Genomic DNA, 25713 nt, shown 5'->3' with positions numbered 1-25713 from the left:
GACAGAAAGTCTTTTTAATAGATGCTGTTGGAAGTATTGGCCTTTCACATGCTGAAAACTAAAACTAGACCCATGTATATCACCATGCACTAAACGAATATCAAAATGGATCAAAGATCTAAATATTAAAACAGAAACACTAAGCATGCTGGAAGAGAAAATAAGTAGAACTCTTGAAGACATAGGTATAGGTAAAGACTTGAAAAAAAAAACCCTCAACTACATGGGAAATACTACAAAGAATCAACAACTGGATTCTCATCTTATTAAAAAGCTTTTGCACATCAAAAGAAATCACCAACAGAGTGAAAAGACAACCCACAGATCGGGAAAAATCTTAGCCAGTTGTTCTTCAGACAAAGGACTAATATCTAGAACATATAAAGAATTAAAAAAATCAGATCTTCCAAATTTAAAGACCCAATCCAAAAATTGGCATCTGAAATGAATAGATACTTTTCAGAAGAAGTACAAATGGCAAATAAATATTTGAAAAATGTTCAACACCACTGGTCATTTGAAAGATGCAAATTAAAAAAAAAACACTGATATTCCATCTCACTTCAGCAAGAATGGCTATTATCAACAAATCAACCAATAACAAATGCTGGAGGGGCTGTGGGGAAAAAGGAACACTTCTCCACTGTTGGTGGGAGTGTAGACTGGTGCAACCACTGTGGAAATCAGTGTGGAGATTCTTACAAAAAATAGGATTAGAGGTCCCATTTGACCCAGCTATTTCCCTTCTTGGTATTTTCCCAAAAGAATTAAAAACACAATACAACAGTGATATATTCACACCAATGTTTATAGCAGCACAGTTTAGTTGTGATAGCTAAATCTTGGAAACAACCCAAATGCCCATCAACTGGTGAATGGATAAAAAAGATGTGTTTTTAAAAATACAATGAAGTACTACAGAGCCACAAAGAAAGATAAACTTGAGACATTTATAGCTAACTGGATGTACCTTGGTACTGTACTCTTAAGTGAAATAAATTGGACATGTAAGTGTAAATATCATACTGTTTCCATTTCTTCTGAATTTTCCAATTTATTGGAGTAGAGTTTTTTCAAAGTAGTTATAAATAGTCCTATGGATGTCATCAATGTTTGTTGTTACATTCTTGATTCCATTGACTTGGAGTCTTTCTTCCCTTTTGTGTAAGATTGGCTAAGGGGCTGTCTATTTTGTTTATTCTTTCAAAGGACCAACTCTTCAAGTAATTAAAATTTTGTATTGTTTTTGTCTCAATGTTATTCACCTCTGCTCTGATCTTCATAATTTCTTTCCTTGTACTACCTTTGAACTTGAATTGTTCTTCATTTTCTAGGACTTTGAGGCACATCATTAGGTTATTTGGACTCTATTTTTGTGGTGTGAGTCTCCACAGCTATTAGCTCTCCTCTTAGAACTGTTTTCATTGCTTTCTGTAGGTTTTGATGTGTTATACTGGCATTATCATTATCATTTTGATGTGTTATACTGGCAACTCATTTTTTCATTGATTTGTTCTGTGACTCATATATTATTCAAGAGTGTATGATTTATCCATATGTTTACATAATATCTGTGGGTTTTTTGTCATTAACTTCTAGTTTCATTGAATGATGATATGATAATATGCATGCAATAATTTTGACTCTTTTGCATTTATTTAAACCCGCTTCATTGGCTAATATGTGGTCTTTTGGGGAGACTATTCCATGTTCTGCTGAGAATGTGAATGCTGTGTTATTGACTGAAACACTGTGTAGATCACCATTAAGTCCATTTGTTTGAATATTTTGTTCAACTCCCATATTTCTTTATTAAAGTTTTTTTTTTTTTTTTTTTTTTTTTGGTTTTTCTCCGGTACCAGGAACCGAACTCACGACCTTGCGCTTGCCAGGCAGGCGCTTTTGCCACTGAGCTAAATCCCCAGCCCCTCTTTATTAAAGTTTTATCTACTTGATTTATTTGTGTCAGTGGAGTGTTGAGGCCCACCCCTATAACTGTGTTGATCTTTATCTGATCTTTTATGTCCAGTATTGCTTGTTTTATGAAGTTGGGTTGCTGGTGTTTTGTGTATATATGTGTTTATAATTGCTATCTGTTCATATTGATTTATTCCCTTATCCAATATGTGGTGACATTCTTTCCTCTTCTGATCAATTTTGGCCTGAAGTTCAAATTGTTTGAAAATAGAATAGCTACCTTTGCTTGTTTTTGTGTTCTCATTGCTTGGAATATTATTTCTAATCCTTTGTGTTACAGTATATAAATTTCTTTTTGGTTTAAGTATGCTTCTTGCATACATAATACTGTTGGATTTTGTTTCTTGATCCATTCTGCTATACTGGGGACTCCTGCAGTGAGTCTCCAGTCTCCTGCCAGGGGTTATTGCACATGGTGGAAGGAAAGAAAAAAAGAAGAAAGAAAGAAAGAAAGAAAGAAAGAAAGAAAGAAAGAAAGAAAGAAAGAAAGAAAGAAAGGAAGAAGAAGGAGCAGGAGACAGAGTGGCAGTACAGTGGGGATTTGGGATGACCCTCTGTTTGCAAGGAACAAAAGGCCACAAGGTGGCCAGAACCTTGGCATTTATTGATCCAGGAGGAGATCTGAGGAGAGAATTATTGGATGATTCAAGAGCATGGAGGTGATCTTATATGGAGGTGATCTTAGGCTAGGGAGATCTTGCCTTAGAGTGTCTTTTAATCTTAATGGGTGGGAAATGATGGCTTATCTTTAAAGAGATAGTGGGAAATCTCAAAAGGGTGATACTGATAATCTCAAGTCTCTGTTCATCCCTTGAGAAGTATGCAATATTAGCCATTGTAAATTTGTGGTCCCCAACATTGCCAATCTCTTTTTTGGTTATTTATTTTTTTTTCAATCTCTGTTTTGATTGGGGAATTGAGAACATTTACTTTGAGAGTTACTACTGAAAGCTATTGACATTTATTTTCTGTTATTGATTTTTTTTTTGGTCTTTTTGAGACAGGGTCTTGATATGCAGTTCAGGCTGGCCTTGGAGTTATTGGTTCTTTTTTTCTTCTACTTAACTGCTCACCCTACTTGGTGAACACATTCCGTTAGATTTCTTGGTATTGTTCCCTTCATTGTTCCTTTCTAGGATGTCCCTCATAAAGTTTGAAGTGCTGGTTTGAGGATTATGAATTTCTTAAGGTGTTCTTTGTTGTAGAAGGATTTATTTATTCGTGAGTTTTGAAACATAGTTTTTCAGGGTAATGTGGGTTGCTTGCTGCTTTCTTTTGGGTCTTGCAACACTTCACTCCAAGGTCTCCTGGCCTTTGAGTTTTGTGTTGAGAAGTCTGCTATAATTCTAATGGGCGTAGCTTTATAAATGGTTTATTGCTTTTCTCTAACAGTTTTAAAGATTTTGTCTTGTAGAAGGAGAGGTGGGAAAAAGGAGATGAAAATGAGATTTGAAAGGGGTATTGTGAAGTGCTCTGTGTATGTTCATTGTTGCTATGAGGAAGGTAATCATTATATATACAAACATGTACCAATAAAAAGTAAATTAAGATACACTCTGTCCTTATTTTGGACTTCTGACTTTTTTGACTCATGCATTGTGAGGAAGTTCTTTTCTAATCATGGATATTTGGGGTTCTATATGTATCACTTACCTGTATATTTAATTATTTTCCTATACTTGGAAAGTTTTCTGTTATGATTTCTGGAAACGGGTTTTTATGCCATTCATGCCATCTTCTAAGGTTTTACTAAATACAATGAATCTCCTCTTAGTCTTTTTGCAGCATCTAACAGGTATTGCATTTCCTTTCCTTGTCATCTTGTGGTTTTTTAAAAAAGTATTTCTGTGAATATGGTTACCTGCATCAGCCCAGTCTTTCAGTTCTGACATGCTGTCCTCATCTTGGTCCCTTCTGCTGCCCATACTTCCAACAGAATTTTTTATCTCCTAGATTTATGTTTCTCATTTTTTCCTGGGCCCTTAATTGTTTGCTAACTTGGTCATTCATATTTTGCATGATTTTCTTTAGCTCAGATACATTTTCATTAGTGTGTTCCTTAATTTCACTGTGCATCTTGCTTATTAAGTCCCTTATCTGTTTAGTTCGGTCACCTCTGAGCTCACCAAGCTTCTTTTTTTCTGCTTCATCATCTTTAATCACTATATTCGGGAATTTTTTTCAGAATCCTATCAAAAATGGCAAGTAAACAATGACAGATGAATCTCCGGAAACTTTGGACTCCATTGTAAAATATTAACATCAATTATTAACCTAGCCTCCATTTCTTAATCATGAATTACTTGCCTATGAAAATTACAGTTACTACATTTTTACTTAAGCCTTATGAACTCAGGGCTGTGCAAAGCACTTTACAATTGATTTCAAACAATCCATGAAAGTCCTCTGATATTTCTTAGATAATTTTGGGTCTAAGTTGTAAAAAAGAAATAATTGTCTTGAAGGAAAGTGATTGTTAACTAAAATCTGGGAAATAATGAGGCCAGAATATGAATGTGTACTTTAATTACTGGAATATTCACTATGTCATGGCCTTCCCCCTGATTGAAATGTTCATGCTGAGTTTCTCTTGGAAAAATCCTACTCTTTTTTTTTTTTTTTTTTTTTTTTGCCATCTGGTTTAAATATCATTATTTCTGCCAATTATTTCCTGTCATCAGGAACCAATTATTCTGTTACAGGTTTGGTGTATTGCATGTAGCTCTTTCAAAACACTTTAATACTAAAAAAATTTTATTTTATAGAGAAAAAGATAAACATAATTAAACTGAGCTAAACTATTCAAAAGAAAAGAGAAACTGTGATGGGGAAAGCAGAAAGGAAGAAAGGAAAATAGGAAAAAAATATATGTGTACACAAGATAGATAGTTATACAGCTAGTTTCTCTTAGTTTATTAAAAAGAAAGTTTTGTGCTAATATTGTATAGACAAGAAATCATGCTTATATCTTCTACTCTGAATAATTACGGAAGACAACAATATGCCGTGTATCCACTATTTATTGATCTGGTTTCTCTATTCCTCTTTTATCAGTTTGTATAACTGAGCTTTTTGGTTTTTTGATACCCCATGAATCAGCTGTGGTTGGTTTCGGAGCTTTTGGAGGCATTTTATTGCCTTATAGTCTTATGTTTCTTGTGTACTTGCATGCGTGTGTGTGTGTGTGTGTGTGTGTGTGTGCACTCTGCAGGTGGACAGCTGATGAAAGTTGAAAATTTTTGTTGCTAGTAGCAAGATGCCTTTAGTTAGTTTCTGCTTTCCAGTGGTATGCTCTGAGCATGGCTAGTTATAGATATTTGTCTCTGTCCCAAGACCTAACCACCTCCATTATTTTAGGGAAGGAAGGTGTAGTGTAATTGGATCAATATCCAGTTCTCTATCAATGAACATGTAATGTGAATCACATAAAAAGAAAACACACATTGGCTTATAGTACTAAACCAATTAATAGCACCAATAGTTTTGTTCACTAGCACAGTAATGAACAAAAACAATAGAGTCAAAGGCAAACTGGATATTGACATACCACAAGAACCAATAAAATCCACCACTCTAACATCATTATGAATAGATAAGAGATCTGTAATAATAATGTACACAGACAAACCAAGTATTGTCTTACAGTAAGTATCTACTAAAAGTAAAAACTTTACTACCATTAACAAGAGACAGGAGTTCAACAATAACATACAGTCAACTAAACATCTAAAAATTAATAAAACTTGATAATAGTCCTAATAAAAATAGAGTGCATGAGACAGGGAATAATGAAAAAAGTAAAATTTTTAAAAATAAAGAAAAGGAAGATGAAGAGAGAAAAGTGATATAAATTATCCAATTAAAGAATAAAAGAAAATTAATGGAATTAATTAAAAATAACAAATAAGAAAAAGAAAAATAACAAACATTTAAAGAAAAGAAAAAGAAAAAGGAAAAAACCCAAGCTCCTAAAAATTAACAAAGAAAACAAATGAATCCAAAATTTCCACTGTGTACTTGAATGACTTGCTTCTCTACAAGGCCTGCAGTATTGAAACCAAACAGATATGGGAGACAGATAGTGAGTTAATAATGAAGCTCTAGCCAGTTTTATTGGGTTAATAACAATCTGTAATCTCCCAAGTGAGTGGATGGCAAAGGCTTAAATAAATGAGACAATCGAAATGGTTTCAGGGCTCCAGGAGGGTCTAACTCTCTTACAGCTTTGGTATTCTCTGGGTTAGTCAAACACTTCTCTGGGCGGCCATATTTGTTTGGTTTTCAAACAAAGGAGGAGGATACTCAAGAAAGTGGGGGAATCTCACAGGATCTTGGGAGAATTTTCCCGAGTAGTAAATTATGTCAATCAGGAGAACTACCTTATCTTTAGGTTGGTATTTATTGTAGGCGTGTGGAGCCTGCAGCTGCTCTCCTTGTAGTTAATTGGGGCTGGAGCCAGACGTCCTCAGCTGTGGCCTTATCTTGTCCTTTTAGGGGTCACAGCTTCACAGGCCAATACAGGCCTCAGGATGACCAGTGATTCACAGAGGTTCACTTACTATGAGTCCACTGCCCATCTTAAGACAAGGTGCCTAAGTTTCAGACAACTCATAAGTAAAAACAGACAGCCAATTGGTTAATATTAAATCCTGCCCAGAGCCACTTCGTAGTGGTCTCCATCAAGTTGTAGTAGCACAGGCCTGTAAACCCAGCACTCGGGTGGTTGAGGCAGGAGGATCTTTATGAGTTCAAGGTTAGCATGGGCTATACAGTGAGTTCAAGGCCAGTCTGTACTACATAACAAGAACCTGTCTCAAAACAAACAAACAAACAAACAAACAAACAATAATAATAAAACTCTAGAAGACATAGGGAAGGATTTCCTGAACAGAACACTAACTGCATAAGATATGATACAAGGAATCAAGAAATGGAATTATATCAAATGATAATGCACAGAAAAAAATAACAGAAAGAAAAAACAACCTACAGAATAGAAAAAAAAAATTGCCAGCTATACAGAGGACTAATCTGCTATAATATGAGGATGCTTTAATTTTGTTGCATATCCCATAATTTCCATTGTGTTTTCTGCTTCCATTCACAGTTGTTTGACACATGTGATTTTAGTTAGAAATACTTACGATTTTCACAAGGAATACATATATTAAAACTTCATGACTTGTGTCACAAGCTTCACTTTTACCTGCCCTTAAAAGAAATTGCTTAAACTACATCTCATTTCAGTTTTTTATTATTGTTGTGATTTCAAGACAGGGTCTGCCTAATTGTTAAATTGTACAGGCTGGGCTTGTACTTGCAGTCCTCCTGCCTCAGCCTCTCAGAGTGCTGGGATTATAAGCATGGATCATTATGCCTGGCTTAAACTATGTTTTTAAAAATTTCTACATACTTATATATTTTGCAACTTCCCTACTGGAAGGAAATTGATTTGTAATTGATCTGTAGTTTCATTCCACTATAGCCACACAAATCACTTCATAAGGTATGAATCAAATGTATAGAGCCTTAGTTTGTGAGCTAGTATTTGGTCTAACTGGGATGAGTTTCATGTCCAGATGTGGAGAAAATATGTACTGCTGACGTCCTGGGCCTTGGAAGGAGCCTGTCTGCTTGGGAAAGGAGAAAGTGTCTCTGGGATGAGATCTGGAGTTCATCCCAGCTGAGTCACTGCTGTTGACACCATGCCAGGTACGTGACTGTGCTAGGTAGGGCTCCCTGTTTGAGGGCAGATAGTGTAGCCATGATGAAGTCAAGAAGAAGGGAAAGTGCCATACATAACTCTATTAGTTCTCCCTTGCTGTGCAGAAACTTTGGAATTTGGCATAGGCTCACTTGTTGATACTTACCATTATTTTTGGTGCAGTTGGATTCGTCTTGAGGAAGCCCTACCCTGTGCCTAACCGCAAGGACTCTATTCTGTTGGGCTGTGTGTCTGCATTCGTGTGAGTGCCATGTTGGCTTTGTTGGTATGCTCGCTAATATTTCTGTATTCAATTCTGCCTCCACTCTTTTTTTTTTTTTTTTTTTTTTTGGTTTTTCTCCGGTACCGGGAACCGAACTCACGACCTTGCGCTTGCCAGGCAGGCGCTTTTGCCGCTGAGCTAAATCCCCAGCCCCTGCACTCTTTTCTTTTGCTTGTTTTAGATTAAGAGTTCTTTTTTTTTGCGGGGGGGGGGTACTGGAGATCGAGCTCATGACCTTGCATTTGCCAGGCAAGTGCTTATGCCACTGAGCAATATCCCCAGCCAGATTAAGGGTTCTTAACTTCTAAGTGAGAGGATCATTTTGACTTTTATTTTGCTGAACCATGTATACAACATTTGAATTCTTGTTTAAAATTTTACAAAACAATGAACAAAATATTAATGTTAGTTTGCCATGGAATTTAGTAAGTTTTGAGAGAGTTCTCTTTCATATATTAGTGGCTAAATGTACAGTTAGAATATGAGCTCTGGGATTTATTTCAAGATAGTTCAATGAATATAGGGGACAAGTGACAGGCTGAATATGAAGAGTTCAGGTTAGAAACTTGTTTAACCTGGAGCACAAGTACATGAGGTTTCACAAGACAATTCTCCAATGTTTTGATGTGGTTGAGCTTTTCAAATACTAATGTAAGTCATAATTAATTCCCCTTCACCTGTGGCTTGCATTCAAACAGTTATTTTGTGATTACTCATCATATACAGTCAAAAAAATTCTCCAACCACTTGTGCTTCATCATGAGTCCAAGCGTCTTTCATTGATCTGTGTGACACATGGGTAAATAAATGCCCTGTCTGAACCTCACAGGCCTTGTGGGAAGTCATTGATCTCTGCCTCACAGGGATAGTGAGAAATTATGCAAAATCATGCTGACTCAAAGACTAAAAACTGTCAAACCTGCATTAATCCAGCTTCATCACCCTCCAAAATCCACAAAGTTCCCTCCCTCCACTGTGCCCTTGGTCTCACTTCACAGATGCCAGAGTCTAACAGGCTCAAATATTTGCAAGAAGAGGTCAGCACCAGAGATGCTAAACATGCCCATCTCCATTTCTCCAAGCTGGAGGTGTTGTGGCAGGGTCCAACCCTGGATATTGTACCACTAAATCATCCCCACAGCCCACCTGGGTCCTGCTGAGATGTGCTGAGCCAATCTAAGACCCTCCATGTCTGATATCACATCTTACCTACACCATGGCAGACATGGTAAGATCAGCCTTGGCTTCTGTATGATGCCTCATCTATGCTTTTCCAAAGGTAAAACAGTGAGCACCAGGAAGTATTCTCAGAGCCGTCTCAGCACCAGAAGATACTGCACTAATACTACCTTGGTATCAAGATCAGTGCCAGCTCTTTTCAAAAGTGGTGCATGGATGGAGATAATCTCCATGCCAAACTAATGCTACTTCCTCCTTGGCTCTTCCAAAAACCCATGTCAGAACATGCCAGAGTAAATCTATGGCCAATAATGAAGCCAATCTCAGGAAATACATGCTTGATCCTCATGGGGCACCTAGGGTAGAGTGAAATAGGGAATGAAGAAATATGGGAAGAGCTCAAATCCCAGCTTCCTTTCTTACTACCTGGGTGACCCCAACATGACTGATGATGCACCAGGCCCATCACTACAAAGCTTTGAAGACTGTATGCTCCTGGAATACAACAAACCCACCAAAGTGTAACTGTGTCATTATTCAAAAGAATTTTTAGGAGGAGAGGGCAGTAGGGCCACTCATCCAGCCACCAACTTTCCACAGCCCATCCAAGTCCTGCCAGAGGAGTTGAGGCCAAGCTCAAGACACCAGTGTTCAATAACACATGCTATCTACCATTCCAGGGTCTACTTCTGAGCCTAACATTGGAGTTCACCAGAGTCTCTCATGCCAAAATTTCATTTGCCTGTTCATATTAGTCCTCAACAAACCAGGAGTTGCTCCTAAGGGGGACCTCAGGTACTGCTATGACATTCCCTTCATAATTTCTCCCTTCACATGATGTTGGAAAAGAAGGCTCATAAATGGGGCATCTGAGATTGCAGAGTAGGAGAGACAGGAGATAAAGGCCTTGGACTTAAGGGCCTCTCACTTATACAGCTGCTGGCACCCTCTCTTGTATATTGCCAGTACACCTATATGTAAATTGGGAAGCTTACGACTTATGTCTAAATCTCCCAGGAAAGCTTTGTGTGGTCATAGGTGTGGCTTTTCAGAGGTGGCTGGATCTAGAGAATGTGCTGCTGGGATTGAGTGTGATGCAGAAATCAAGGGTGTGTGATTGCTAAATTAGTTCGCTGGTTATTTTGTCATAGCCCTGGCAAAGGACAACAGCAAGTCCAATGAGTGATAGCTGCCCTAAGATGTATCTGTCCAGGTATCCTGGACAGAATATAAGGAAGAGAGAGTGCTGCCTGTGGTCACTTGTCATTTGTGCTGTGCTGCTTTTGTTACCTCCTTCTGCCTTCCCTGAACTGTTTCCCCTCTGTGAAGCCCCCTCTGCCCTGACGCTGTCACCTCAAGGCAGTCATCCATGAACTGAAACTTCTAAAAGCTGTGAGCTAAGCAGACCTTTCCATCATTCATTTTGGACTCAGGTATTTTGTCTCAGCAATGGGAAAAGTCACTAACACTGGAGGCATTCATCCTACTGATGACACTAATACTTAAAATGATCCAGTGAATCTGCTGACCTTCTCTAAGAGTCTGAAGAAGAATCCTGTGGTACTTTCCCTAAATACCACCTTTAGGAAGGCTGAGATTTTCTACTGTATTCATGGTTGTCACTGTTATTTCAAAAGACCTGGCCAGCCCTTGGCCAAATAGATCCCTGCATTGCTCTTCTCCAGCAATTCCACTGAAACGTGACTCAGGTCTTCAAGGCCCTTACCAGACATCCATGGGCATTAAGGTTCTCAGTCCTTGGTATCGAACCTGGCCTCCCAGTGAGGGATCCATGGGGCACTGGGCTTGAAGAAGACAGCAGCAGATGAAAATAAAGAGGGTAAACACCTGGACTCAGGTACTGCCTGACTCCAGTTCCTGGAACCCCGTAGGGTACACGATGAAGTACATGCTTTCTCCTCCAGGAACTGCACATGCAGAACTCCGAACCCTTATTCCAAAATCCTCAAATCCCAAACCCCAGAATCTCCCCTCATGATTTGCTTAAACTCACATTTGTCCTTGGAAGGTCTCGGGCCAGACATTCACGATCCTTTCTCATTCCAGTGAAATGCGGTACTTGATATTCTGACCTTCATCGCCATATCTACATACTGAATTCCCATTTGAATTTGAGATCCCAAACACACCTAAAGAGCTACTGTATGCAAATACTTCAGATCCTAAATTCCAGAGTTTACCTACTGCCCTCCTTCCTTCCATTCTCAGCCCTGTGTTATTTCTGGGGCAGATGCTACAAATTCAGGCTGATGGACACTGAGTGTGACACACCCCTGGGGTCCCCTCCCCCTCCTGACTGTTTCTGTTGCAACCTCAGTAGGGTGCGTGCTGATTGCACACTTGAGTTGAGAAACAATATAATCAGGATCAAAGGCCAGCATTCTCTCCCAGAAGATAAAAAGGCAAGCCATGCCAGCCACCATCATCTGACGCTCACCCTCGCTGCCATTATGCTGGCCTCAGGGCTGCTTCTGGTGGCTCTCTTGGCCTGCCTGTGTGTAATCCTTCTGATGTCCACCTGGAGACAGAGAAAGCTCTCTGGAAAGCTGCCTCCTGGACCCACCCCACTGCCCTTCATTGGGAACTACCTGCAGCTGGATACAGAACAGATGTACACCTCCATCATGAAGGTGCACAGGCAGGGGATGGATGGAAAGCACCGGGCACGGGGCTGGCAGACTTGCAGGGCTTGTGTGAGGCTGTTTACAAGCAGTTGACTAGGAAACCAATAGTTCTGGAATGCAGAGTTTTGTATGTGCAACAGTCCCCAGCTAGAGAAAAAAAAGCAACTTGAGATGTTTCTCCCCTTGACTGTCAACCCTGGGAAATATGCACCTCAGCCCCTGCCTGCTGCCTAATGTGCCAGTTCTGAGAATGAGTCCTCTAATGGCTCCCACCACCCCCATCAGATCAGAGAGCGCTACGGCCCCGTGTTCACCATCCACATGGGCACTCGCCGAGTTGTGGTTCTTTGTGGCTACGATGCAGTGAAGGAGGCTCTTCTGGACCAGGCTGATGCTTTCAGCGGGCGAGGGGAGCAGGCCACCTTTGGATGGATCTTTGAGAACCATGGTGAGTAAGCTAAAACGTGGGGACTTTGGACTAGGTAGAGTTGGTGGGTGCCATTTCCTCTGCCTTCCCTGCTGATGCACCTGCACGCTCAAGTTTGTGGAAAGTTTTCACCTGGCCCTTGGTAAACACCAGTTGTGCTCTGAGATTTCACTGCTGCTCCTGTCTGTCGTTCTTTGCCTGGATTAAAGCTCCAGTGCTGCATTCAGTCTCCCTCTGCCTCTACACCTGTCTCCCTGTTCTCTATCACCAGGTGTCCAGTCTCTTCACTAGATCTCTTCATGCAGTAGACCCCCTTCCAATTCCACTATTGGAGTGCTGCTCCTCTAACTTTATCTGCTCTTTTTCTCAACTTCAGCTTCTGTGCTTTTCCATGGTTTGTGCTGTCTCCTTCTGCCTCCCTTCCTCCTTCTTGTACAAAATCTCACACAGTGTCTACTTCCAGGTCCCCTTGCCTCATCTCCTGACAACAGTGTCTCCTCTCTGAAGATTCTGTTTCCTTCTCACAATTTCTCTCTGTCCCACAGCTTAGTTAAAACTCCTTCATCATTTTTACACTTACCTGCAGATATGAACAGTCTCATATCCCCTCCATAGCCTTCTCTCTCCTACCTTCCTGGCTTTCCCTCCATTGGTCCTGTGTACCTTGTTCCTCAGTATATTTGTCTTGTATTTTTGCCTTTCCTTCCAGATGTGTGTCTTTTGATTCTCACACTTTCTGCCTGTCTCTGACACCCACTCTGATTTGGGAAATCTCCCAACCTCTTGCTATCTGTTTTTTCACTCAGACCCTGCTGCCATCTTTCAACCACTCTGTCTCTCTCCATAAAACAACCCAACTCTCCAAAGCCCCCCTAGGGGTGTTCCATGACCTCTCCTTGTCTCTGCGTCTCTCACCTCTCAGCACCTCTGTGATCACCTCACCAGGTGTCGTGTTCAGCAATGGGGAGCGTGCTAAACAACTGAGACGCTTCTCCATCTCAACTCTGCGAGACTTTGGCGTGGGCAAGCGTGGCATTGAGGAGCGCATACAGGAGGAGGCGGGCTTTATTGTCCAAGCATTACAGAACACAGGTGGTGAGTAGGGGACCCAGGAGTGTGCAGTGAAGAAAAGGAAAACATCCAACACAGAGACGTATGTGTTGAGGTGTGGGATAGAGACTTGGGGAAGTGTGCCCTTACTCTCAGCTACATGTTTGGTGCTGGAAGATGGCTCATCATTGCAGGGCCTGCTCAAGTTCTCAGATAGGCATTAGTCTACCCAACCGAATTCTCCCTAATCATGATCTCTCCCTGACTTTCAGGCAACTTCATAGATCCCACCTTCTACATGAGCCAAGCAGTTTCCAATGTCATTTGCTCCATTGTCTTTGGGGACCGCTTTGACTATGAGGACAAAGAGTTTCTGTGGCTTTTGGGAATGATGCTCCGAAGCTTCACCTTCACAGCTACTTCCACTGGGCAGGTAATGTGCTCTAGCCAGGGTCCCTCCACTACCTCAAGCTGTCCACTGCACCCTCACATGGCCACCAGTGCCTTAAACTCTGATCAGTCTTCATAAATGACCCCCTCAAAAAGAGCCCCACTCTTGAAAGTTGAAGAAGTGCCCCAAACCCAGAAGATGTGCTCAATGTACAGTCTATAGGGCAGCTGACTATTTCAAACAGGTCCAAACATAGATGCTGTAGGCAAGATAAGTGCCCTCTTCTCAGTTGCCTTAGGGCTTCTTCTTTTTTTTTTTTTTTTTTTTGGTTTTTCTCCGGTACTGGGAACCGAACTCACGACCTTGCACTTGCCAGGCAGGCGCTTTGCCACTGAGCCAAATCCCCAGCCCCTAGGGCTTCTTCTTAAAATCCTTCTTAACATTTTAGCACCTAGTGACTGACTGCTTCAGTCCCTCCTGAATACCTAAAGACCTGGTGCTGAAATACTCAACCCAACTCAATCATTTGACCCCTGCACAGTTATCTGCAAACAGACCCCTGGAATACCTAGGTAAACCCCTCCTCATCACACTTGAGTACATGAACATAACCACAGGTACTCCTAGAAAGACACAAATCATATAAATATTTAGACAGACTGATTTCAATCACCCAGACATGTTTCCTCCCCGCAACACACCATAAAAGGTCCCATTGTGCACCCCATCCAAACAAAAGCCCTGAACAAGTGTCTCCTCCACTTTTACACCTGCAACACAGCCACAGTCCATGCCTGAACATGTGTCCAGAAGTCTGCAATCCAAACCCCATAAGTATCTGCACAGCTGTCTCCAGTAGCCCTACAAAATGCTTAACCTCCTAGGTAACCATCCCCGCATGGCATACCACCTGAACAGCTCAATAACTACATGTCTTCTTACTCAAGCCCACTCTAGTATTAGAAAGCCTAGATTTGTGCTCCTATCACCATCACTTGAATATCTGAAAGTTGGATGGGACCACAGTTCATCTCACCAAAATTCTTGGATGACAGCCTGTACACATAACTCATATGAAACATGCATACGACCCCAGCTGAAGACCTGGTGTTTTGAAGCAGTGAAAGATGTTCTTCTGTTGTATTCTCTCCTCAACCCAAAGCTGTTTGAGTTTTTCACATCAGTGATGAAGTACCTGCCTGGACCACAGCAACAGGCCTTTAAAAACTTGAAGAAGCTGAAGAATTTTATAGTTAAGAAGGTGGAGCAGAACCAGCGCACACTGGACCCCAATGCCCCACGGAACTTCATCGACTCCTTTCTCATCCGCATGCAAGAGGTACACCCAGCAGCCAGGGTGGGGAGGTGCAAAGCCAGGCAGACAGTATCAGGCTGGTGGAGGGAACTGAGTCCCATTCCTAATAGCCTGGATCATAATAATCCTCACCATCCCCATCACTATTTCGTCTGCTGAGTCCTTAGAAACAAGCAGGGTATGTGATGGAAACCATGACAGTATTCGCTGTACAGGTACTGCCATGTGCCAGCCACTATTATAAGTGTTTGACTGTATTAACCAATTTAGCACCCACAATTGCCCTTAAAGGGAAGGGGAGCTCAGTGTCATGAACTCTGAAGTTCAGAACTGGTTGGAGTCTAGGCAATCATAGGATGAGAGAGTGTTCTTAGGGGTGGAAATTATGGCAAGATGCAGCTGGTAAGGCTCTTTGGGGTAAGCCCTTCTTCAGTTTATAGATAGGGGACTCTGAGGCAAGAGGAACTTACAATGGTGGCTACACAGTAAGTTTATAGGTAAAAGAAAGTGGTTTTCTCCATCTCTGTTCCAATACTACCTCTCTCATATTCAATCTGCCTGCTGCCCCTATTTTATCTATGTCTATGTCTGCCTGTGTCCATGCCCGTGTCCATATCTGTGTCCATGTCTGTGATGTCTGTGTCTATATCTGCCTCTGTGTGAGTGTATATATATACATATATAATTTATATACATCCTATGGTGTAAGAAGTTTGAAACTGATTAGGTACGTTCAACTCAAGGCAGCCCCCTACAGCTGTTTGGTCCCAACTGATAGGAGCCTGCCACAACAGCTATAGAATTGTGAGCTATTATACCCACAATTTTACAGATGTGGAAATTCATGCTCAGAGAGTCTATGTGGCTTTTGTCGGGTCACACAGTAAGTAAGCGGAGGGCACTAGTCCAATGCTCACCTATCTGACTCTATGGCTGGTGCTGTTAGCCACCATGCTCTCTGATCTTTACCCTGTCATCAGTTGCACTTGTGGGACAAGTTATCTAGCTTTACAGTTTGGTAATTGGGGATCCCCATCCTCATCTGTATGTCAGTCTCTCAGCATTTGAAATCAATATTGAGATTTATGGAGCCTAAATTTTCATGGATCAGGGAGGGGATTCCTTCACATGAACTTAAATAGCAAAGGGAGTCAGGCGTTCCCACTTAATAACATCACAGAGAATGTGTTTTTAATTTTTAAAAAATTTTAACGAGGGCATGTTTGCAATTCATGCAGTTTACAACCATCTTGAAGATTGGTTACATATATATCTCACAGACTGTTTTTTTAACCCCTCCCCCTTCCCTCTCCCTTATCCTTCCACTTTGGGTTCCCCTAGCCTCCTTTTTATACTTGCTGACATTATTTTTCTGAGCTTAACTTATGACATGTAGTGTTTACATGAATTGGTATTTTTAGATTCCTTACATGGCACATCTTTATTTCTCTTATTTCCCTTTTCCCTCATTACCCCTACCATTCACCCTTGTTCCCTTGGACCTTTTGCCTATTCCAAGAGATTTGTCCCCTTGTCCCTTTCTTTCCATATACTTTATCATTTTATTTCTTTGTGTTTTGCTTCACACAAATGAGAAATACAATACGGTATTTAAGCTTGTGAGTCTGGTTTATTTTACTTGACATTATATTTCCTAGGTGCATCCATTTTCCTACAAATGTCTCAAACTTGTCATTCTTTATGACCAAGTTGTGTTTTGCTATACTATATAAATACCACATTTTCTTTATCAAGTCCTCTGTTGATAGGTGTACAGACTCCTTCCAGGATTTAGCTATGCAAATCATGTTGCTATAAACATTGATGTGCATGTACCACTGTAGTAGGATTTGGGGAAGATACTTAGCAGAGCAATAGCTGGGTTATATGGAATTTCTAAATTCCGTTCTTTGAGAGATTTCCATACTGAATTCCATGATGGTTATACTTGTCTGCATCTCCACCAACAATGCAAGGTGGTTCCTTTTTCACCACAGCCTCACCAGAATTTGTCATTGTTTGATGTCTTAAGGGTTGTCATTCTTTGCAGAGTAAGATGGAATCTTCGTGTTCTTTTAATTTGTATTTCTCTAGTAGCCAGAGGTGTTGAGCATTTTTTAATATATTTGTTGACCATTTATATTTCATTTCTCTAACCCATTTCTTGAGTAGGTCTTTCATTTTCAGAGTTTAGTGGGGGCTTGATTTTATGTTTTGGGTGTTTTTTTTTTGTTTTCTTACATCTTTGTACAGCTTAGATATTAGTCTTTCTGAGAAGTAGCTGGCAAATCCTTTTTTCCATTCTGTAGCTTCTCTCTCTGCTCCACTGATTCTTTTGCTGTACAGAATCTTTTTAGCCGGACACAATCCCATTTGTTGCTCCTTGCTACTATTTCTTGTGTGATTGATGTTCAGTTTAGAAAATCCTTTTCTACATCTATGTTTTCTAGTGTTTTACTGTTACTATCTTCCAGAAGGTTTAATGTTTCTTTTCAATGCTTAGATCTTTGATCCATTTTGATTTTAATTTAGTATATTGAAGATACAGGTCCAGTTTTATTCTTCTACAAACAGATAAACGGTTTTCCCAGCAGCAGTTGTTGAGTAGACTATCTTTCCTCCAGCATAAGCTTTTGGACACTTTGTCAAAGATCAAGTAGTTGAGTATGTATGGGGAGGTTTCTCTATCCTCAATTTAGTTTCATTGATTCATGTACCTGTTTTTGTTCTGTTACCATGCCATTTTGATCATTATTGCTTTGTAGAACAGCTTGAAGTCAGATACTGCTATGCTACCTGCTTTGGTCTTATTGCCCAAAAGTACCTTTGCCATTCTGGTTTCTTCTGGTTCTCTATGAATTTTAGAACTGTTTTCTCCAGATCTGTAAACTATACTGTTGGTATTTTGATTGGGATTGCACTGAATCTGTATAAGAGTTTTGGAATTATAGCCATTTTGACAATAATGGTTCTGCCTGTCCAGGAGTGAGAAACATCTTTCCATTTTCTGATGTCCTTCTCAATGTCCTTTTTCAGATGACTGTAGTTTTGTTTGTAGAGGCCTCTCATTTCCTTGGTTAGGTTACTTCCTAGATATTTCCTTTTTCTTGAAGTTACTGTGAGTGATATTTTTTTTCACAATTTCCTTCCCATCCTATTAATTGTTGATATACACAATGATATACACATTGTTGGTATATACAAATGCTAATAATGATTTTTGTGTATGGATCTTTTATCCTGCTGCTTTGCTGCAGTTACTTACTAATTGCATTTTTTGGTGGAGTTCTTGGCATTTTCTCTATAGAGTATCATGTCATCTGCAAATAGTGATAAAATTTGAGTTCTTCCCTTCCTATATGTATCCTTTTTGTTTCTTTTTCTTGTGTAGTTGCTCTGGCTAATGTTTCAAGCACTATGTTGAATAGAAGAGGTGATAGTGGTCATACTTGTTCCTGATTTTAGGGAAAATTTACCTTCTATATCTATGTACTTTGAGGGATAGATTTGCTGGGTAGGTTAATGTGAGTTATTGGCTCTTAGAGCTTGAAATATATCACTCCAAGGACTTCTGGCTTTCAGAGTTTGAGCCTAGAAGTCTGTTCTGATTTTATTTTATTTTATTTTTATTTTTTTGTTTTTCTCCGGTACCGGGAACCAAACTCACGACCTTGTGCATGCCAGGCAGGTGCTTTGGCCGCTGAGCTAAATCCCCAGCCCCTTGTTCTGATTTTAATTGGTTTACCTTCATATGTGAATTATTGTCTTTCTCTGGTTGCCTTTAAAATTCTAATTTTTTGCTTGATATCTGTGAGTTTTTTGAGGATGTGCCTTTGTGAACTTCTCCTTCAACAAAATTGCTTAGTGTTCTATGAGAATCACTTACTTGTATTTTAAACCATTTTCCTATATTTAGGAAAGTTTCTTTCATAATTTCTGCAAGCATGATGGTCAAACCACACGTGCAATCCTCTAGATTTTCTCTAACTCTGATTGGCCTTATATTGGTCTTCTTATTGTCATCTAGTAGATGCTGGGTAGCCTTCTGTTGTTCTTTAATTGTCTTTTTTACTTCTTTGAGCTGTTTATCATAATCCACTATTTTGTCCTCAGTGTCAGGCACTCCTGCTTTCCATTGTTCATTTCTGCAGTGTACGAATTCTATACTATTTTTTATTCCAGGTATTTTTGTTTGACACCTTTCCAGGATCCCACATCCTCGTTGAATTTCTCATTCAAATTTTGATCTGTTTTGTTTTCCTCATCCAATTTTTTTCCTATTTCCCCAAAATTTATTGTGGGCATGTTGAGTGTAACTGCTAGAAAGTTTTGGTTCATTTCCTCTTTGAACTCACCTATTTTCTACATGCCTTCTAAGAACTTTCCATAGATTTCTGCTATCTAGTATTTGTTTTCTCGTTTCTTTGTGACCACATTGTTCTGCCTTAGGGTTTGGGGTGGTGGTGGTATGCAGATCTTCTGTTTTCTTGTTTCTCCACTCTCCTACTTGAATCTGTGATATATATAACAGTCTTTTGAAAATTATATTGGCAGTTACTGCAGGTTGGGGACTGGAGCCTTTTTAGCTCATATGAGCTGCTTCACAGGATGTTGTCTCCTGGTGAATAATTTTCAGCTTTGTATGTCCAGTGCTAGTATCTACTCCTTGTGTTATTTCCTTTATGTGATTTAGACTCTGTCCCTTTGTTTTGCCAAAAGAAGTGCCTCTATTTATAACAGCACCACAGATTCAATCTTGCCACATTTCTATATGATAGTTCTTGGAGTTACTCTTCTCTCTTTGTCTATCTTCTGTGCACACTAAGAATTTTTATTACCTGTGGTTGCCCTGAAGAGAGGTAAATAAGATGGGGTGGAGAGAATAGGGGATGGTGGTGTGAGTCCTGTTAGGCACTAATGGGGAGGTTTGAAAGGGAGACTTGTGGTGGATGAGAAGAAAAGATTGGTGTGGGTCCCGATTTTATTGGAGGATCTTAGTTGAGTTGAGGGTTTAGTATTGAATTTTCAGAGGACATTTGGTGAGGACAAAGGTGAGATATGGGGAAGGGGGCTCACTTTGTGACTGAGGAAAGCTATGTGGTTATCAAAACTTGCTTATAAAGGGGACAATAATCTGGGTAAGATGTGGAAGAGCCAAAGGCTTAGGATGGGGAGGATCAAGGAGTAGTACTAGAGAAGATAGGAGCAAAGGTAGTGGATTAAATATGATCAATTTTAAAACTTGGCAATTGGAGTCTACATGTTTGGAAGAAGAATAAAGAAATATGTTAACATCATCTCAGGGGTTTGAGGTGAAGAAACTAGATAAGGAGCTGAGAAGAGGGAGAGAACCCAGACACCTACTAAATCAGACCCAGTAAAAGAACAAATATGCAAGTATAACAACCTAACATACACATAAAACCATAAAACAACATAACCCCATGTTACTAAATAACTCAAGAAACATCCCAAAATGTAGCCAATTAGATGTCTGAAGAGAGCACACATTAGCTGTCCAAGGAGACACCGCATATGTGATTTCCAAGTAACTTCTGTGCCAGAGTCTGAGTGTTCACACCCCGATTACTCCTCTGATCCCTCTGCTGTAAAACAGGGCTGAACTCAGACTCAGGTATGCTCCCTTTCTCAGGGTGCACCCTTTCTGCCAGGTTGCAGGTGTTTTTGCAGAGTTTGACCCAGTCTGAGTTCCTGGATGAGGAACTCTTGCTGTCCCTCTCCCTGAGTGTGATGGTGGATTCGGCAGACAAGTTCACTGGCATTAAATTGTCCACTGAACAGGGTTATTCCTGTGGAATTGATTCAACTACAGCACTTACAGCCTAATCCATTACAGTGGTACCATCAGGGTTACTTGAGAAATAACATACCATAGACCTTGAGTGAAGTCTCCCCTTAGCAGTGGGAACATGGCACCAGTGTGAGCTTCCAATTCTGCATAACTCAGGTTGAAACTGGTGCCTGATTGCAGGAACTGAGTCTGTGATCATCAGTCTCTGCCTCTCAGTGGGAGTCCCCCCCACTTCTGCTCTCCAACTGCCAGCAGTCTCCAATGACTGTCCTTCCCTTATCCACTCTGGGGGTTTGGCAGTGTAAGTCACCAAGGGGCTGCTCTGGGACTGAGGTTCCAATGGCCGGCTTTCCACACGATGTTGTTCCTGCCAGCTCCTCCTCTGCATGACTTTGTCCTGGAGCAATCATCTTGCAGCCAGCCAATAGCTTTTGACTCTGGCGGGCTACTGGGGAAGCAGAATCTTGTGTTCTTCCCACTGTCTTCAGCTGCATAAGATTCTTCTGGTCCTGATGCACTTTTCCATGAGCAGAGAAGTTACTAGTTTCACGTGCCTTCCAGGAGGCAGCCAGTGGCTGCTGTCTGTGGTGCCATGGGTTCTCCTCTGCTGTGTTGGGCCACTGGTTCTGTATCACTTGATGCTATTTTTTTCTCCTCTGTCTGTTCTTTTATTGTTTCTGTGTACCCTTCCCTCATTTGGGTTCCTCTACAAGCCACTGTCCTCTTGACTGCGGAACTTTGTTCTCAAAAAGCTGAGTTGCTGGCAACCCCTGTTCTGCCTTCTCATCTTCCTCCCCAAAAATGTGATGTTACTTTGTCAGAATCACGCTATCTTGACCGCTCCACTTTTTTCTCACAGTCTGTCTCCGTACTTCTTCTTCTAACCATCCTTACAATTAAATGAGTGAAAACAAAGTTAGTTCAGGGATGCATCGCCAGCCAGGCAATGAATCAGAGGAAGGAATCTGAGGCAGAGCCAGCAAAGTGTGTAAACACTTGGAAACTGTAGAGAGCAGAGTAGATCTAGGGCTCTTCTTGTCACCTTAGGTCTTCACATAAAGATAGGTGGATCCAAAGCAAAAATTCCTATAGTGTTGCACAAATAAGTGGCAGATAGACACAGTCTAAATGTCCTTTAATTTTAGGAGAAAAGTAACCCCAACTCAGAGTTCTTCATGAAGAACCTGGTGATGACCACGCTGAACCTCTTCATTGCGGGCACAGAGACTGTCAGCACGACCCTGCGCTATGGTTTTTTGCTGCTCATGAAGTACCCAGAAGTGGAGGGTAAGGCTGAGGCAGCAGGGAAGTGAGGACACCGATCCTCTAGCCTCCTCTAGGACCCTGTCTTTCCCATGCCCCTTGACCTTCAAACATATCCTGCTGTGCACACACAGGGATTATTTAGTTGAACGGCACCAGTCCAGTCTCATGAGTTGTTTGTATATTTCTACTACCTGAACTGGTTGTAAATTGCTCCTCTTAACCCTAGATGTCCCACTTCCTGCCTCAGCAGACCAATGTTTAAGACTCCTCCTTTGAGACTCCCCTAACTAGCACGACCAGGTTAACATGACCAAAATCCAGCAAAGTTTATAGCCAATCTATTTCCTGTGGTCAACATCTATCTCATATGTGGATATGTGCATGCATTGGGCTTAACATATTCAGACTAGAATCCCTGTTCTGAGGCCACTGGATACCTAAACATTTCCCCCTTCTCCTACAGCCAAGGTCCATGAAGAGATTGATCGAGTGATTGGCAGGAACCGACAGCCTAAGTTCGAAGACCGGGTCAAGATGCCCTACACGGAGGCAGTGATTCATGAGATTCAAAGATTTGGAGACATCATCCCCATGGGCGTGGCACACAGGGTCACCAAGGACACCAAGTTTCAGGGCTACCTCATCCCCAAGGTGCCACCCTGATAAGCTAGAGGATCCTCCAACACTCTCTCTGGGACCCCAGTTACAGCTACTGTCCTCTACCTCACTCAGAATCCCCCATGACTTCTGTGTGCCCTCTGCTTTTCCATTTAGAGACTTCTGATTCCTGTGTTTTGCCCACGTTTTTTCTGACAGGGAACTTGACACCATGTCCCACAAATGGCCTGTCTCAAAGGACATAAAATCTTTCCCCCTAGAACTTGTTCCTTGGGTACAGGAATCTTCTCCCCAGGTCGGCCTGTCTAGGGAGATATAAGCACCAATTATTACAAAATTTCTCTCTTAGCCATCACGAATGTCCAAGTTGTTCCAACCTCCCACCTTCAAACATGTGTTGCACATCCCCGGTCTCATGCCATGGGTCTCTCAAACTTCACCTTCCATAAAACACGATACCTCATCTCCCCACATGTCCTGTGTCAGAAGACTCCAATTTCTCTACTTTCCTATTCTCTTTACCTGGGGCACTCTTATTCTCCCCTGTAAAGTCCTTGGGCTTTCTGAACATTCATCCCTCAACCTGTTTTATCAAGTCCCCATTCCTCTCACTGACAGGGCACTGAAGTGTTTCCTATCCTGGGGTCTGTGCTGAGAGACCCCAAGTTCTTCTCCAACCCTGGTGATTTCAACCCCCAACATTTCCTGGATGAAAAGGGGCAGTTTAAGAAGAGTGATGCTTTCATGCCTTTTTCCATTGGTAAGACACCACTGTTGCACACCAACAGGGACAACTCCTTCTGACTTCCCTCTCTGAGGTGGAACCTAGCAGTCTTCTCCAGCTTGGGGTTCCTCTCCCATCTACCCTTCAGCCACCTAATTGCAATCTCTAGAAATACTGAGCACCAAGTATCTGTATGCAGACCAAAGGGAAGTCCAAACCTCTTTCAGAGATGAAGAAGTCATGACTGAGTCTGAGATCTTTACAGGAAAACACAAAATATTCCTCAGTCTCCTAGACAGGAGAGATCAACACAGCAGCTATGTGTGAGAACGTGTTAGGAAGGGGGTATCTGAACTTCCCATTACTAATTCTGGTATCAGTGAACCTACCGCCTGTTCAGGAACAACTGAGGCTCAGAGAGGATCAGCTGCTTCTGTCAAGATGTCTCAGGCCACAGATTTCAGGCCCATCTACTCGAGAGAACAAAAGTGAATGTCTGCAGGGGGCAAGTCATTAGTGAGAGCTGACTTCATTTGTACCCATCCCTCTTCTCCTCTGCAGGAAAGCGGTACTGCTTTGGAGAAGGCCTGGCTAGAATGGAGCTCTTTCTCTTCCTCACCACCATCATGCAGAACTTCCGCTTCAGGTCCCAGCAGATGCCTCGGGACATCGATGTGTCTCCCCAGTTTGTGGGCTTTTCCACCATCCCTAGAAACTATACCATGAGCTTCCTGCCCCGCTAAGGCTGGGTTCTGCGCCAAGGCACAGCAAGTGACAGGCGGGAAAAGAGGGGCCAAGGTGTGGCTGGAAGTTGGGATGAGCCTAAGGGAGAGGGCAAAAATAAGAGGAGAAAAGCCTGAAATATGAAGAATGAATAAAGAGAACAGAGTGCTGTCTTTGATGCTTGTATGTTCTTCGAAGCTTGGATAATAGTTAATGCATTGCATATTGTCATCTTCAAAGTAGTTACTCCGAGTACAAATATGGGCAGAAATATTCTCCATCAATATTTGCCTAAATCTTCCATTTTAGTGAAATAAGAGACACTAATAGTGTAGCTACTTTCATTTTTCTCCCTTTTCCCTTCCTTTCTCCTTCCCCCTCTCCTAGTTCCTTTTTCCTTCTAAACAATTACTTCCCATTTCACAATATATGCTGTATATTCTATACCTTGTTTATAATTTCAGTTTCTCACACCGAGGAGACAATAGATGTTTATGCGTGTGAGTCTAGTTTATTTCACTGAGTATGGTCTCAAGTTGCATCCTTTTACCTATGAAAGTTTCAAGTTTATCCTTTTTAATGGCTCAGTAGTATTCCATTGTATAAAAATACTACATTTAAGAAATCCATTCCTTGGTCAATGGGCATTTGGGTTGTTTCCAAGATGTACCTATTACAAATTGTACTGCTATAGGGTGCTGGGTCATCTCAGCCACTCTGATGTAGGGTGACCATGGGCTGGGGCATCCCCAGGGCTACCTCTGCCTGTGCAAGTTCTGGAGGGAGGAGAGCCCCCACTCATTATCACAGTGGTTGTGTATTCAGCTTAAGTACTCATTATTTCTATCATGAAAGAAGATTTTAAGGAAGGATAAAAACAACAGCAATAACATTCACATCTGTGGAGCAGCTAACTTGTACATGACTCCCTGCTTTCTGTACAGAAGTAGCCAATGCAAAAACCACTAACATGTAAATACTTTCTTTCATTTTACTTCGTTGTATTATACATGTATATGGTGGCTCCTTTTGCAGAAACTTTCTTACTTGGTAGTTGTCTTGTTTTCTGGGCTTTTTTTTATCTTAAAAATAAAAGGAGGAAAACATTAACAGACAGACAACATTTTACAAAATAGCAAAAGAACAGTACAGACAATACAATGTTACAAATAAAGTGGTAGGAAATTAACAATGATTGTTGTATTATGTATTGATATCTTTAAAGTGGTTTCTCATGAAAACAAATAGAGACATGCAATATTGATTAATCAAGGACTCATTGACAGCTTTAGCAAAGAAATAGAAGACAGTAGATCAGCTATGTTAACTATCCTGTGTGTACCTACATACAAAATTTCTCCTTCTTTCCCTTCTCTTTTCTCACATCCCAGTTGTCTGGGCTGTTTTTAACTGAGGAAGAAAATCGCTCACCTGCCGGCGGGATGGAGTGGCCTGCAGGGGTCCTGGTGGCGTCTCCTCCCTCGGCTGAGCCCCAGCCCTTTCACAGCCCGGCCTTGACCTCTGCTCCCTCCCCCCGCACTCTGGGCTGAGGGGCACCTCTTGCTTTACGTCAGGAGTCTCAAGGGATATTTTTCAGTT

The 25713-nt window shown here is 41.2% G+C and overlaps 1 protein-coding gene across 1 annotated transcript; it reads left to right on the top strand.

Annotated features, from left to right (window-relative positions):
• Nucleotides 1-11570: 11570 nt before the first annotated feature.
• Nucleotides 11571-24292, top strand: LOC102029570 (cytochrome P450 2A13-like). Its single transcript, XM_005414006.1, has 9 exons — nt 11571-11794; nt 12074-12236; nt 13161-13310; nt 13538-13698; nt 14819-14995; nt 21929-22070; nt 22513-22700; nt 23286-23427; nt 23953-24292. Exons 1-9 carry the CDS (start codon nt 11615-11617, stop codon nt 24132-24134), a joined length of 1485 nt encoding a protein of 494 aa, XP_005414063.1. The 5' UTR covers nt 11571-11614; the 3' UTR covers nt 24135-24292.
• The last annotated feature ends 1421 nt before the right edge of the window (nt 24293-25713 follow it).

The sequence above is a fragment of the Chinchilla lanigera genome, unplaced genomic scaffold (genome assembly GCF_000276665.1).
Source record: "Chinchilla lanigera isolate Chin_1 unplaced genomic scaffold, ChiLan1.0 scaffold00177, whole genome shotgun sequence".
Lineage (NCBI taxonomy): Eukaryota > Metazoa > Chordata > Mammalia > Rodentia > Chinchillidae > Chinchilla > Chinchilla lanigera.
The sequence above is the reverse complement of the archived record's forward strand: the minus strand, read 5'-3'. Positions and strand labels throughout refer to the sequence as shown.